The 13841-nt window shown below is 38.0% G+C and overlaps 1 protein-coding gene across 7 annotated transcripts in view; it reads left to right on the top strand.

The window, feature by feature from the left end:
• The window catches only part of SFMBT1 (Scm like with four mbt domains 1), a 119926-nt gene that overhangs the window by 55135 nt on the left and 50950 nt on the right, over nucleotides 1-13841 (top strand). For 6 of the 7 annotated variants that reach the window (XM_059389939.1, XM_059389935.1, XM_059389938.1 and 3 more), the window contains one exon: nucleotides 10523-10677. The exons of the other annotated variant lie outside the window; for it this stretch is intronic. In XM_059389939.1, coding sequence (XP_059245922.1) covers nucleotides 10650-10677 — 28 coding nt within the window. In that variant the 5' untranslated portion in view covers nucleotides 10523-10649. The remainder of the gene's footprint in view (nucleotides 1-10522; nucleotides 10678-13841) is intronic. 7 annotated transcript variants of the gene reach the window in all.

Below are 13841 nucleotides of genomic sequence, written 5' to 3'. Positions count from 1 at the left end.
ACACAAACCAATGACAGCTACATTCTCCTTGTTCTGTTGCATATCCAAATGGTACCCAGATTTCTTGTCTCTTTTTTGTTCTTGCTTTCTGTATTTGAAAATGAAAATAGTGTTCTTTTAGAAGTTTTATTTATTTAACTTAGAGCTCGGGGAGGGGTAGAAGGGGAGAGAAAGGAACAAGCAGACTCTGCGATAAGCATGGAGCCCAAGGTGGGGCTGCATCCCACAACCCCGAGACCATGATGTGAGCTGAAACCAACCTTAAGACCAGGACCTGAGCCGAAACCAAGAGTCAGATGCTTAACTGACTGCACCTCCCAGGCGCCCCAAGAAATAATGTTATTTTAAAAGCACAGTTGTGTTCTTAATACAGGTGATTTAAATTTTTTACAGCTTGATAAAGAAATATTTTATATACCATAAAATTCATTCATTTAGAGTGTACAGCCATGTGGAGTGTTTATAGTTGATAGAGAATGTTATACTAGTTTCAGGTGTACTATCCAGTTGAACGATTTTTATTCAGAGTTGTAGGGCTGTCGTGACAATCTAAGTTTGGAATGTTTCAATGCCCCCATGAGAAACTGTATACAGTAGAAGTGCCTTCCCATTCTTCTTCTTCTTTTTTTTTTTTTTAAGGATTGTATTTATTTATTTGACAGAGAGAGAGAGATCACAAGAAGGCAGAGAGAGAAGGGAAAGCAAGCTCCCTGCTGAGCAGAGAGCCTGATGTGGGGCTCGATCCCAGGACCCTGAGATCATGACCTGAGCTGAAGGCAGAGGCCCAACTGAGCCACCCAGGTGCCCCAAAAAGAGGAGGAAGTAGGCTCCCCTGCTAAGCAGAGAGCACAATGCAGGGCTCGATCCCAGGACCCTGGGGTCATGACCTGAGCCAAAGGCAGAGGCTTTAAACCACTGAGCCACCCAGGCGCCCCCCCTCCCCATTATTCTTTTCCTCTAGCTCTTGGCAGCCTTGCTAATCTACCTTCTGTCTCGATGGACTTGCCTGTTCTAGCCATTCTATACAAATGGAAGCATTTAGTATGTGGCCTTTTTTTTTTTTTTTTTTTTCTTAAAAAATTTTTTTTTTTTTTTTGTTAAACTCGATTTAGTTAACATATACTGTATTATTAGTTACTGGGATAGAATTTAGTGACTGATCAGTTGCACATAACACCCAGTGCTGATTACATCACGTGCCCTCCTTAAAGCCCAACACCCAGTTGTCCCTGCCCCCGACCCACCTCCCGATATGTGGCCGTTTATGTTTGACTTCTTTTACTTGGTATATTTTCAGTGACCTAACTTATAGCATGTATCAGTGCTTCATTCCTTTTGTGGCTGAATAATATTCCATTGTATTAGATGTATCACGTTTTACTTACCATCCATCAGTTGATGGACATTTGGGGTGTTTCATACCTTTTGTCTCTTATGAGTCATGCCATGACCTTTCCTGTATGTGTTTTTTGGGTACATGGTTTCAGTACTCTTGGAAATACATCGAGGAGTGGAATTGCTAGGTCATATGGTGACTTGATGTTTAACATCCTGAAGAACTACTAGACTGTTTTTCACAGTGATTGCAACATTTTACATTTGCCACTAGCGTTGCCTTCATGTGTCGTCCATCCCAGATGAGTCGGGTCGCTGGTAAATACCATAGTTCCATTAGGGCTGCAGGCATGTGGTGTTCCCAGAGCAGTCTTGGAGTGGCAGTCGGCCTGCCTTCGCTCCTGCTGCCCTGTCTTGCTTGCTCCCTTGCTTCTGTGGCCTCTGCTCCCCGGCTCCATGCCATTCTGGGAGTACAGCTCATGTGTTCTCACTGCAGCCTCCGCTGGCCTTCCCCTCGGCGTGGCATGCTGTCTCCTTCCTCGTCTCCAGGTCTTTGTCCGTCTGCACTCACAGAGCTCTAATACTTTTACAGGGCCCAACACATAGGTTTCTGGTAAATATTCGTTGAAAAAAATTTGTTGAAAAAATGGAATAGATTTCCATTTTAATAAATACATTTGCGTTTTCTTAAAATAAAAATTTAAGTCACAGAAATACACATACGAATACATTGTCATCCTAAAAAAATTTATCCAGTGCAGATAAAGCAAAAATTCCCTTTTGCTCTATACCTGAGTCCGTCTCATAAACATTGATAGTGACTTGGATGTATTCTTCCAGACCATTTTAAGGGCTTCTGCACATACATATGTCTAGATGTAGAAATAGTTTTGTATGTGTTTGGCAATACATACATATACAGATACAGGCATACCCTGGAGACTGTGCCTTCAGTTCCAGACCACCCCAATAAAGTAAATATCAGAATAAAATGAGTTACAGGAATTTTTTGGTTTTCTAGTATATATAAAAGTTATGGTTATAGTATTTTATAGTCTGGCAGGTATGCAGTAGCATTATATCTCCAAAAAACAATGCACGTACCTTACTTTAAAAATATTGCTAAAAAATAGGGGCTCCTGGGTGGTTCAGTCATTAAGCATTTGGCTTTGGCTCAAGTCTTGATCTCAGGGTTCTGGGATCGATCCCTGCATCCGGCTCCCTGCTCTTCGGGAAGACTGCTTCTCCCTCCCCCACTCTCCCTGCTTGTGTTCCCTCTCTTGCTGTCCCTCTCTGTCAATAAAAAAGTAAAGTCTTTTTAAAAAAATTGCTAAAAAACACTAACCCTTATCTGAGGTTTCAGCAAGTCATAATCACTGATCATAGGTCACCATAACAAATATAGTAACACAAAGTTTGTAATATTGCCAGAATTCCCAAAGTGTGACACAGAAATACAAAGTGGTGCCAACAGACTTGCTTAATATAGGGTTGCCACAGACCGTCCATCTGTAAAAACTGCAATATCTGTGGAGCACAATGGAGTGAATTGCAGTTAAACAAGGAATGCCTGTATGTGTAATAACTACTGTGTAGTCCCCAAACTGTGGAACACCCCACCCTCAACACAAGCTCCGTCCCTATGAAACTATCCTGTTCTTTCTAACCCTCGCATTAGGGAGGTGTCCTGACTTACTGATTGACGTTGACATCCTCATTTCTCCCTTAGTGTAGATGGTGTTCAAGCACACATTTAGGCCCTTACATTGTACACATGGGGTGTTTCTCGTGTATGCCCTGGAGGGGACAACAGTTTCTTCTCTTTCTTTGAAAATGTATGCTACTTATTTCTTTATTTTCTTTGGGTATTTTTCTGAATCAGATATTGGAAATGGAATTGTGTGGTTGCAGAGAATCCAAGTTAAAATTTTTGATGGAATAAAATTTCTCTCTAAAGGGTTGCAGCCATTTGTGCTCTTCAACTAGTAATGACAGCATCCATTTCTCTATATATTTTCACCTGTATTGGATATTACTAATCTTTTATTTTTGCCAACCTGAGTGAGAAATAACTCACTTAAGCCCTTGACATTGAACATATTTTCATATGTTTATTGATTATTTGCATTTCTTCTCTAAAATTCCTATTCATACCTTTTTTCTCCATTAAGTTTGGCCTTTTTTTTCTTTATTGGTGCTTTCTGTGATTTATTTCTGTGATTTATTGGTGCTTTCTGTGATTATGACTGTTAATCCTTTGTGTATTATATATGCTGGAAATATTTTCTTCTAGTCTGTGGCTTGGTTTTTAAAGTTGTTTATGGTATCTTTCTGCCAATCAGAAGTTTTAAATGTTTTTAAATGTTCCATTTTATGGCCTCATTGCTTAAAGATGTCTGTACTGTCCCAGGGTTTAAAACCATATTCCCTTATGTTTTATTTTAATTTGTTTGGAGTCTTGTTTTTCATGGTTTGCTCTTTTAATTCACCCGGAGTTTATTTATGTGGCAGCATGAAGTAAGGATGCAGTGTTTTTCCTCTTAGAATGTATAGCCAGTTCCGGACTCTGTGTGTGTTCGTCCTTTCACAGTTGATATGGGATGCCATTTTATTACCTGCTGTATCCTTGTATGCGTACATCTGTTTCTCATCCTCATTCTACTTTATTGATGTGTGTATATTTTCTTGCACTAGAACCATACTATCTTAATATTCTGATAGAAGGAACTAGCCTCATCACATATCATCTTTTACAAAAATGTGGCTGGGTTGTACAGCTAGATACATTGGATATTTTATTTTTGTATCTTTTAAATACATTTTTAAATTAGCATTTTATTTTATTTCATACATTTTTAAAAGATTTATTTATTTATTTAGGGAAGAGAGAGAGCATGTGCAGTAGTGGGAAGAGCAGAGGGAGAGAGAGAATCTCAAGCACACTTCCTGCTGAGTGTGGACCCCCCCCCACCAACATGGATCTCAGTCACATAACCCTGAGATCATGACCTGAGCCAAAGCCAAGAGTTGGACGTTTAACCAACTGAGCCACCCTTAAATTAGCTTTATTTATTTATTTGTTTGTTTTTAAAAGATTCTATTTATTATTTGACAGAGAGATAGAGAGAGCACAAGTAGACAGAGGTAGGTAGAAAGGGAGAGGGAGAAGCTGGCTCTCCACTTAGCAGAGAGCCCAATGCAGGGCTCCATCCCAAGACCCTGGGATCATGACCTGAGCCAAAGGCGGACACTTAACTGACTGAGCCACCCAGGCGCCCCTTAAATGAGCATTTTAAAATAAAATACCTTCTTGGGATTTTGATTGGAAAGGAAAACATTTCTGTAAGGCGATTTTTAGTGGCCCTGTAGTATTACATTGTATGTTTATGCCGAATTTTACTTAAAAATTTCTCATGTTAGTTTAAAACATCCTTTTAAAATATTGGCTCATCATTTAGCATCTTAAATTGAGATATAAATAGAACATTGTATTAATCGAAGGTGTACAGCATAATGATTTAATATATGAATATATTGCAAAATGATGACAACAGTATGTTTTGGTAACATTCACCACCACATAGAGTTACAAAAACTTTTTTTCTTATGATGAGAACCTTTAAGATTTACTCTCTTTGCAACTTTCAAATACACGATACAGTGTTGTCAACTGTAGTCATCATGCTGCACTTTACATATTTGGGATGTATTTATTTTATAACTGGCATTGGTACCTTTTGACCACCCTCATCCACCTTGCCCACCCCTCATCCCTGGCAACCACCAATCTGTTCTCTGCGTCTGTGAGTTGGCCGGGGGGGTTGGTTTTGATTTTTTTTTTTAAATTCTTTGTGTGAGAGCATATAGCATTTGTCCTTCTCTGACCTATTTCACTCAGTATACTGCTCTTAAGGTCCATCCATGTTGTTGCAAACAGCAGGATTTTGTTCTTTTCTTGTGGCTGAAGAATATTTCATGTGTGTATGTGTATGTATACCACATTATTTATCCGTTCATCCCTTAAGTTGAACCCTTAAGTTGCTTCCACGTCTTAGCTCTTGTAAATAATGCTGTAGTGAATAGGGGAATATAGATATCTTTTTGAGTTCATATTTTTGTTTTCTTCAAATAAATACCCCAAAGGGGAAATTCTGGATCATATGTTACTTGTAATTTTAATTTTCTGAGGAATCCCCATGCTGTTTTCCATGGTGGCTGCAACCAATTCCCATACCCACCAACAATGCACATGAGGGTTCGCTTTTCCCACATCCTTGCCAACGTTTGTTATCTTATCTTTCTGATAATGGTGTTCTGACAAGTGTGTGGTGCTATATCATGATGGTTTTGATTTGTATTTTCCTGACAGTTAGTGACAGTGGTCACCTTTAAAAAAATTCAGGGTATTCTTGAGCTCTGGGCTTTGTTTAAAACTTCTATTGGCTTTATAAATTCATTAGTACTGATTTGTTTAACTGAGATAGATGTGCCTTGTGTTGGGTTTACATAATCATAGAAAAGTAAAGTTAGGGTCAGATTTAATTTAGATGATATGAGTGGCTAAGATTGACTTTATTAGACTTTATTTTTTTTAATTTCCCTAGTTAGACATGGAGCAGTGGGTTAAAAACAACAGCAATAAACAACTTAATGAAACAATGGAAGATTTCTATCCCTAATAATCAAATTACATGACATTTGACAGATGGAAGCAAAACGTTTAATTTAGGTAGCCCGTCAGATAGGGTGTGTACGAGATCAGGGAGTAATGATTGACTGTTGTGGAGCGTGAAAAGCCAGTAGAAATCTACATCTGTTGGGGAATGAAAAAATAGTGACTCTACCACTAGCATTTGCTGTCAAGGGCATTTACTTTACAAATAGACCCAAAATGGAGCATCAAATTTGCTGAATTGTTTGCATTTACCATATTTAACAGCATACTTGAAATTAATCCTGGGCTTCCATCCGTTAAGTTGAGGGACAAGAGTGAAAATTTAAACATTTCAATGGGAATTTTCCTTTTAACTACCTGGTAAATACTTCCTGAATTAAAGTATTTTCTTGTAACTACTATATGAACTGGATACAAACTTCTAGAGCCACTCTGAGTTTCTTTCCTTCTTCTAACTAATGCTTTAAAAGTTATTTATGTTGGGCTTATTAAATGATTTTGGCGGAGGCTCTCTCCTACAGAAATCTCTCTTGGGTTGTTGTAACTTCTTCACATAATGCTCTTACTTAGTGTTTAGTCTTATCCTTGAAGACAAAGTGCATTAACATGAAGCCGGCTAGTGGAGGCTTACGGTGTGGACTGCAAATGTAAGCCCAAACAAGATGAAGGCTGGTTGTTGTTCATATGGCTTTTAGGTCTTTTAAAAAAGCTGTTAAAACAGAAGTGTTCCATGAGTTTACACTGATGTATCTCCAAACATGAAATAGTGAATTCAGTTTCATTTTATTCTACCTGGGTTTCATTTTCAGTTTTGTTTTGTTTTGTGTGTATGTGTGTGTTTGACCTCAAGGCTTATTTTGTACCGTTAGCTTTTAGTATATCTTATACTGGCTTCAGTATGTCTTCTTGGAGCACTTTTTAAGTATCTAGGCACTGTTTATTTCACTGAAATATTCTAAATAAGATGAGCAAGGTTCAGATAGTTAGTTCATGAGAACTTATTTAAATGAGTAACTCTAATGTGTTCTGGTAACTACAAGAGGAATTATAATACCAAAATCAATGATAAAATAAAGTAAAGCAATTTAATATGAATAGGAAATAAAGGAAATAAATGAAAAAGGAATTAAATTTCCATATTCTAGGCTCCCAGATATTTTGCTGTTTTTTTCCCCTTCGTTGCATAGAAAGACAGCAATAAAAAGATCTTACAAATGTTCCACAGCAAATGGCTTCATGAGTTTATTTCTCCTAATCCTATTAAGATGCTGAACTGATCATTCATTGGTTAAAATCTTAGTGATGCTGTAAGATTGAAAAAATAGGGATGCCTGGGTGGCTCAGTCGGTTAAGTGTCTGCCTTCAGCTCTGGTCATGATCCCAGGGGCTCAGGTCATGATCCCAGGGTCCTGGGATCAAGTCCTGCATTGGGCTCTCTGCTCAGCGGGAAGTGTGCTTCTCTCTCTGCTTGTGTGTCTTCTCCCTTTCCCTCTCTTCTGACAAATAAATAAATAAAATCTTAAAAAAATATATCACAGCTTTAGCTCTCAGCTTCATAAGACTTGTGGTTTTCCCAACTTTTCTTATCCTTGGCTTTTAAACTTCACTTATTTTATATATATATATATATAGTGTGTGTGTGTGTGTGTGTGTGTGTGTGTGTAATCATTTTGCACTTGGTGGCTCTCTGCACAAAATATGCTGGCATATTCCAAGAGTTTATGAACATAAGCAGTGGATGACATCTTCAAAGCCTAGTGAACCAACAGATATTTATGTAGTCTTTGCTTTGCTGCATCAGACCCCCGATGAAGTGACAGGATGTCCTCTGTAGAGGTAATGCACTACATTAGTGCCATAGGAACTTGAATCAGTCAACATTGTATAAAGGTAACATTAATTCAGCATTTACCGTGTAGTCAACTCCGTGCTTAGTGCTGTTCACAGATTGTCTTATCTACGTAGCAGTCCTCTGAAGTAGGTACAGTACTGTTATCCCTCTTTTAAAGGGGTGCCATTGGCACAAATGAGTTAAGTCATTTGTTAAAAGTCACAAACGTTGGGGCTCCTGGGTGCCTCAGTCGGTTGGGCATCTGACTTTGGCTCAGGTTTTGATCTTGGGGTCCTGGGATGGAGCCCCATGTCCGGTTCTGTGCTCAGCGCAGGGTCTGCTTGACCCTCTCTCTCTCCCTCTGCCCCTCCCCCACTTTCTTTCTCAAATAAATAAATGTTTTACGAAAAGTCACAAATGTAGTCAAATAAAGAGTAGACATGGGATTTTAAAAAGTTAATACAAATAATGTCCTTCATTTGCTTTTTCCACTCAGCAGTATAGACAGTATTCCCATGTGCTTTTTATGGATCTACCTAAATTTTTCTAACAATTGTGGAGTATTTCCTAGTATCGGTGTATCATTATGTATGTGGCCATTCCATTCCCATTTGGTAGACATATGGGTTGTCTCTGGTTTCTCACCATTAACGATAATACTGCTGTAAGCATCACTGTTATGAAGCCGCCCACACATGTGTTTTGTATGAAAGATTCTCACTACCAGAATCACTGCTCAAAGAATTTGTGTCTTTTAAATCTTTGTAAGTTAAAATTTTTCATTAAATTCTTCTCCAGAAAGTCTGTACTCCGAAGTTCTCCCATTCGTCCACCTTCCTTGCCAACAATGGACTTTTTTAGTTTAAAAAAATTTTACCAGTCTGGGGGGCACCTGGGTGCTTAGTGGGTTAAGCCTCTGCCTTTGGCTCAGGTCATGATCTCAGGGTCCTGGGATCGAGCCCCGCATTGGGCTCTCTGCTCAGCGGGGAGTCTGCTTCCCTCTCTCTCTCTCTTTGCCTGCCTCTCTGCCTACTTGTGATCTATGTCTGTCAAATAAATAAAGAAAATCTTTAAAAAAATAAATAAAATTTAAAAATTTTACCAGTCTGTAAGGTGAAAAAGTCATATATAATTAAAAATTACTTTCCTCTTCCTAATGAGATTGAACACATTTTTATAAGCTTTAACTCTGATTTTTTTTAATGTGGATCGCTTACCTATTTTGCCCATTTTTTTCTTTTTTGTTGTTGAATTATAGGAGCCTGTATATGGAAACGAACCCATTATATGTTGCTAATACTTTCACCAATCTCCATTGTCTTGTTTATTTTTAGTAAAATATAATTGACAAATAATATTCTGCTAGTTTCAGGTATACAACATAACAATTCAATATTTGTATACCTTGCAAAATGATCACCAAAATAAGTCTAGTTAATATCCACTACCATACATAGTTTAAAAAAAAAAAATCTGTTTTCTTATGGTGAGAACTTCTAAGATACACTCTCTTACCTTTGAGTTTTATTTATGATGTCTTTTGGCATGTGGAAGTTTTATGTTTGCCTGTTTTCTTTGCTGTCATTCCCTTATGCTTTCTCTATTTGGGTCCAGAGTGATCTTTTTTAAAACACAGATTTGATAATTTCCTTTCTATGCTTAAAGAAGCCTTCAGTGGCTTCCCATTGAGAGTCAGTAAAATACTTGCTTGAGGACATGGGATATAGACATTTTGCTTGGTTTGAAACCTGGTTCTCTTACTTCCTTGCTGTAGAGCCCTGGGAAGGTCAAGTCCTTGACAGGATGGGGAGGAATTGCAAGTAGGAATGAAGTATTTTTTTTCAAGGTAATGGAAATATTATAAAACTGGATATAGTGGTAGCTACACGGCTCTGTAAATTTACTCAAACCTGTGGAATTACATGCTTTTTAAAGTGGGAAATTATGGTATGTGATTATAAAAAGTAAATGGGTTCTGGGTTGCCTGAGTGGCTCAGTTGGTTAAGCAGCTGCCTTTGGCTTAGGTCATGATCCCAGGGTCCTGGGATCGAGCCCTGCTTTGGACTGCCTGCTCACTGGAGAGACTGCTTCTCTCTCTCCCTCTACCTACTTGTGCTTTCCTCTCTGTCAAATAAATAAAATCTTTAAAAAATATAAATAAAAATAAGTGAGTTCCAAGCTTATTTTGGAGAGGTTCCCTTTATAACTGTAACTGTAGACTAATGTAGTTGATGCTTGTTGGTTCTGCATAATAGCCTAGATAAGTGGAATGAAAAACTAGATAAAATAATATATCCTTAATCTTATTCATTGGATAAGACAGAGCTTTGAAAGCTACCTTTTTCCTTCAGGGATTCATTAGGAATTAGAGTTTTTGTGGGTAGGAGTCATGGTGCTAAGGGTTAAAGAGTGATTCATATACGTGTTAGTGTGTTGTGATTTTTAGATATCAAGATCTTGATAGTGCTGTCTCTGCATATACAGATAGACACACACACTCTCACATTTACATACACAGTCTCCAAAATTAGGAAAGATACCCATTTTTTCTTTCATCCCCTCTATTCTGCCAGTGTGTGTCTGTTTCATGAACCCTCCCCACTCACTGCAGTGCCAGGTCTTATGAATGAGTACACTACACTTGGGTTTCAGGCTTTTGTGTGTTCTTTTTGACTTTCCAGCACTTTCATTTGGACCTTTGGATGCCCACTGAGCTGATGCTTAAGACCTACGAGTAATCTTCAGATCAGAGCGGAACCATAAGGCCTTTCCTTTGCGTGGGGAGGAGACAGCCCATGTTCTGTGGAAATGAACGGGGAGCAGCAGCTGGATGCAGGTATTGGTTTTGCTGAAGAGAATTCCTTTTTCATAGTGCAGGATTCTCTTACTTACCTGTGTTGTCCAATTTGTCTTTCTGCCACTGAACGGGGAGCTCTTTGAAGATGTGAGTTCTTTCTCTGTCCCTAGCAGAGAACCTGGCACTAGGGGGTACTCATAATGTACCTTTTTTGAACTCATAATGTAACTTTTTTGAACAGAGATCTTTAAAAAATTTAATTTTGATAGTTACTTTGATTTTGAAATAATTACAGATTCATGAGAAGTTGCAAAGATGGTACTAACAGGTCCTTGTGTACCCCTCACCCATTTCTACCATTAGTTACATCTCCTTAAGTGTAGAACAATATAAAAGCCAGGAAATTGACCTATGTACAAAGTATATGTAGTTCTCTGTCATTTGATCACATGTAGCTTCCCCTAACCATGACCTCAGTCAAGATACGGAACTGTTCCATTACCACAAAGAATTCTTCTCTACTACACCCGTCATCCACTCCCTGCTTTCCCCCAACTTTCTCTTGCCCCAGGTACCTTGTTAGTCTCCTCTCCATCTCTGTGTCATTTCAAGAATGTTATATAAATAGGATTACATAGTATGTGGCTTTTTGAGATTTGCTTTTTTCACTCAAGATAATGCCCTTGAGAGCTATCCAAATTCATGCATGTTATCAGTAATTCCCTTTTATTGCTCAGTAATATTCCATGGGTGTACTACAGTTTGATTAACTATTCACCTACTGTAGTACATTTTCGTTGCTTCCGGTTTTTAGCTATTACAAATAGACCTGCTGTGAGCAATCATGTACATTAAGATTTTATTTTTCTGGATTATATGTCTAATAATGAAACAGCCCAACTGCTTTCCAGAGAGGCTGTACATTCTTACCAGCAATGTATTAGAGATCTGGTTTCTTCACATCCCCTCTGGCATTTGGTTTTCAATTCATTTTGATTTGTATATAGTGTTGTTGAATGTTATCTTTTTCTATGGCTGTTTAGTGGTTGCCCTAGGTATAACACAATCTATACATAACTGAGCATACTTTGCTGGTGTCATCATTTTATTAATTTGAGCCAGGTGTGGAAACTTTACCTGTACAGATTTTGAGAACCACATCAGACACTTAAAATTTTGCCTCAACTGTCGAACATAAAGTCAGAAGGAGGAGGAAAATGTATTATATTTTCCAATATTTGTACTCTTCAAATTTGTCCCTTCCTGATGTCTTCCTTCCTGATTTTCTAAGATTCCTTCTGTCATTCCATTTCTATTTATGGAATTTTTTTTTTTTAGCCATTTTTTTTTTAGGGTTGATCTGCTAGTGATAAAAATATTTTACCTTCCTCTGACAGTGCCTTAATTTCCCTATTTATTATTGAAGGATATTTTTGCTGGAAATGGAATTCTGGGTAGAAAATTCTTTTCTCTCATCTCTTGAGAAGTCCTGTGCTTTCTGGCCTCCATGGTTTCGGATGAGAAATCTGCTGTCATTGGAACCCCCTCTCCTCCAGTCACCCTAAGAGAGGTGTAGTTTCTCCTGCTGCTGTTAAGATTTTTTTTCTTTGTCTTTAGTTTTCAGAAGTTTGACTTTTGGTGTATCTTTGCACATATTTCCTTGGGTTTATCTTGTTTGGAGTTTTCTTAGTTTCTTGAAATTATGGTTTTTGCCAAAATTGGAAAAATTTCACCTGTTATTTCTTCAAATACTTTTTCAGCCCTGTTCTCATTTTCTTTTTCTGGGATTCTGCTGGCACTAGGGTTGGATCTTATATTGCTATTCCATACTCTTTTCATTTTTTTCTTTTCTCTGTCTTTAATTTTAGTCATTCTTACCTCTGTCCTTCTTATTCTGCTAAGGGGCTTACTATGGAGTTTCCTTGTGGTTATTGTGTTTTCAAAAACAAAATTTCTATTTTGAGCTGAAGAGGGATGAGGAATGGGAATAGCCCCAACTTAAGCCACAACCCGGCTCCTCTAACCAAGCCTAGGAGCTTGTCTTGAGTAGTTAACCTTTCAGTTTGTCGTGTGCCATTAGCTAATTTTGCAACTTTGAAATAGTTGATTTTCATCATTTTTAGGCAGTGATTTGCTACTTTTCTGGGAGACTGGGTTCACTGAAGTACTTACTCTGCCATTTAGGAAGTTGATCAGTGTTTTGTTTTAAATGTTACTGTTAATGCATGGATATAAAGTGCATGCATGTGTATGCACACACATGTACACACACACGCACACACACACGCACGTATGTGATGAATTTGATTCCATTGGTGTCATCCTTCGTTTGATGATCAGACTGCCCTGTTCTAGAGCAGTGAGTGATCTTTCAGATTGTGTTCTTTTGGTGTGATGTCATGTGTCTTTGATAGTTCAGTCCTTGCTTTCTAGTGTAGTAAGGGTCCCAGGTAACTCTTGCACATTTTTGCCCCAAACTTAACAATCTACCATTTCTCAGGAAAACTGTGTTTTTTATTTTTGAACAGTGGATATAATATTTAGAGACCATAGTCTGGGTGCTGGGGTGCTCATTGATACTAGGTTGTCATTTCTTATAAGGCCTTTTCCATAGACATAGCTAGAAACTACACGTCTTTTGAAGAGAAAGGAATCAGATGGCTTCATTTTATAGTTACTATTTTAATTTAAAGTTGCAGGGCTTTTACTTCTTTGATTTTATGCTTGTGTCTCTTTTTTTTTTTTTGGAATTGTGTTGTTTCATAATGATGTTAACATCATCACTTATTTACCCTGTAATATTTCTGTAATTTTTTCAATAATACCAACATTCCAAGTATAACAGATAACAGTGTGAGGTTTAAAATTTCTTTATGGTTTTTGCCTTAAAATATATTCCACTGGGGTTTGCAGTCAGACATTTTTTTTTTTAAAGCTTTATTTATTTATTTATTTGACAGACAGAGATTATAAGAAGACAGAGAGGCAGGCAGAGAGAGGAGGAAGCAGACTCCCTGAGCAGAGAGCCCCATGAAGGGCTCGATCCCAGGACTCTGGGATCATGACTTGAGCCAAAGGCAGAGGCTTTAACCCACTGAGCCACCCAGGCGCCCCAAGATACTGTATTTTAATATGACATAAAGTAATCCTGTTTTCCTTGAGGTTATGTCACCAACAATTAGGTATTTTTGTTTCAGTTCATT

Source organism: Mustela nigripes, chromosome 2 (assembly GCF_022355385.1).
Source record: "Mustela nigripes isolate SB6536 chromosome 2, MUSNIG.SB6536, whole genome shotgun sequence".
Taxonomy (NCBI): Eukaryota; Metazoa; Chordata; class Mammalia; order Carnivora; family Mustelidae; genus Mustela; species Mustela nigripes.
This window is presented reverse-complemented; position numbering and strand designations above follow the sequence as displayed.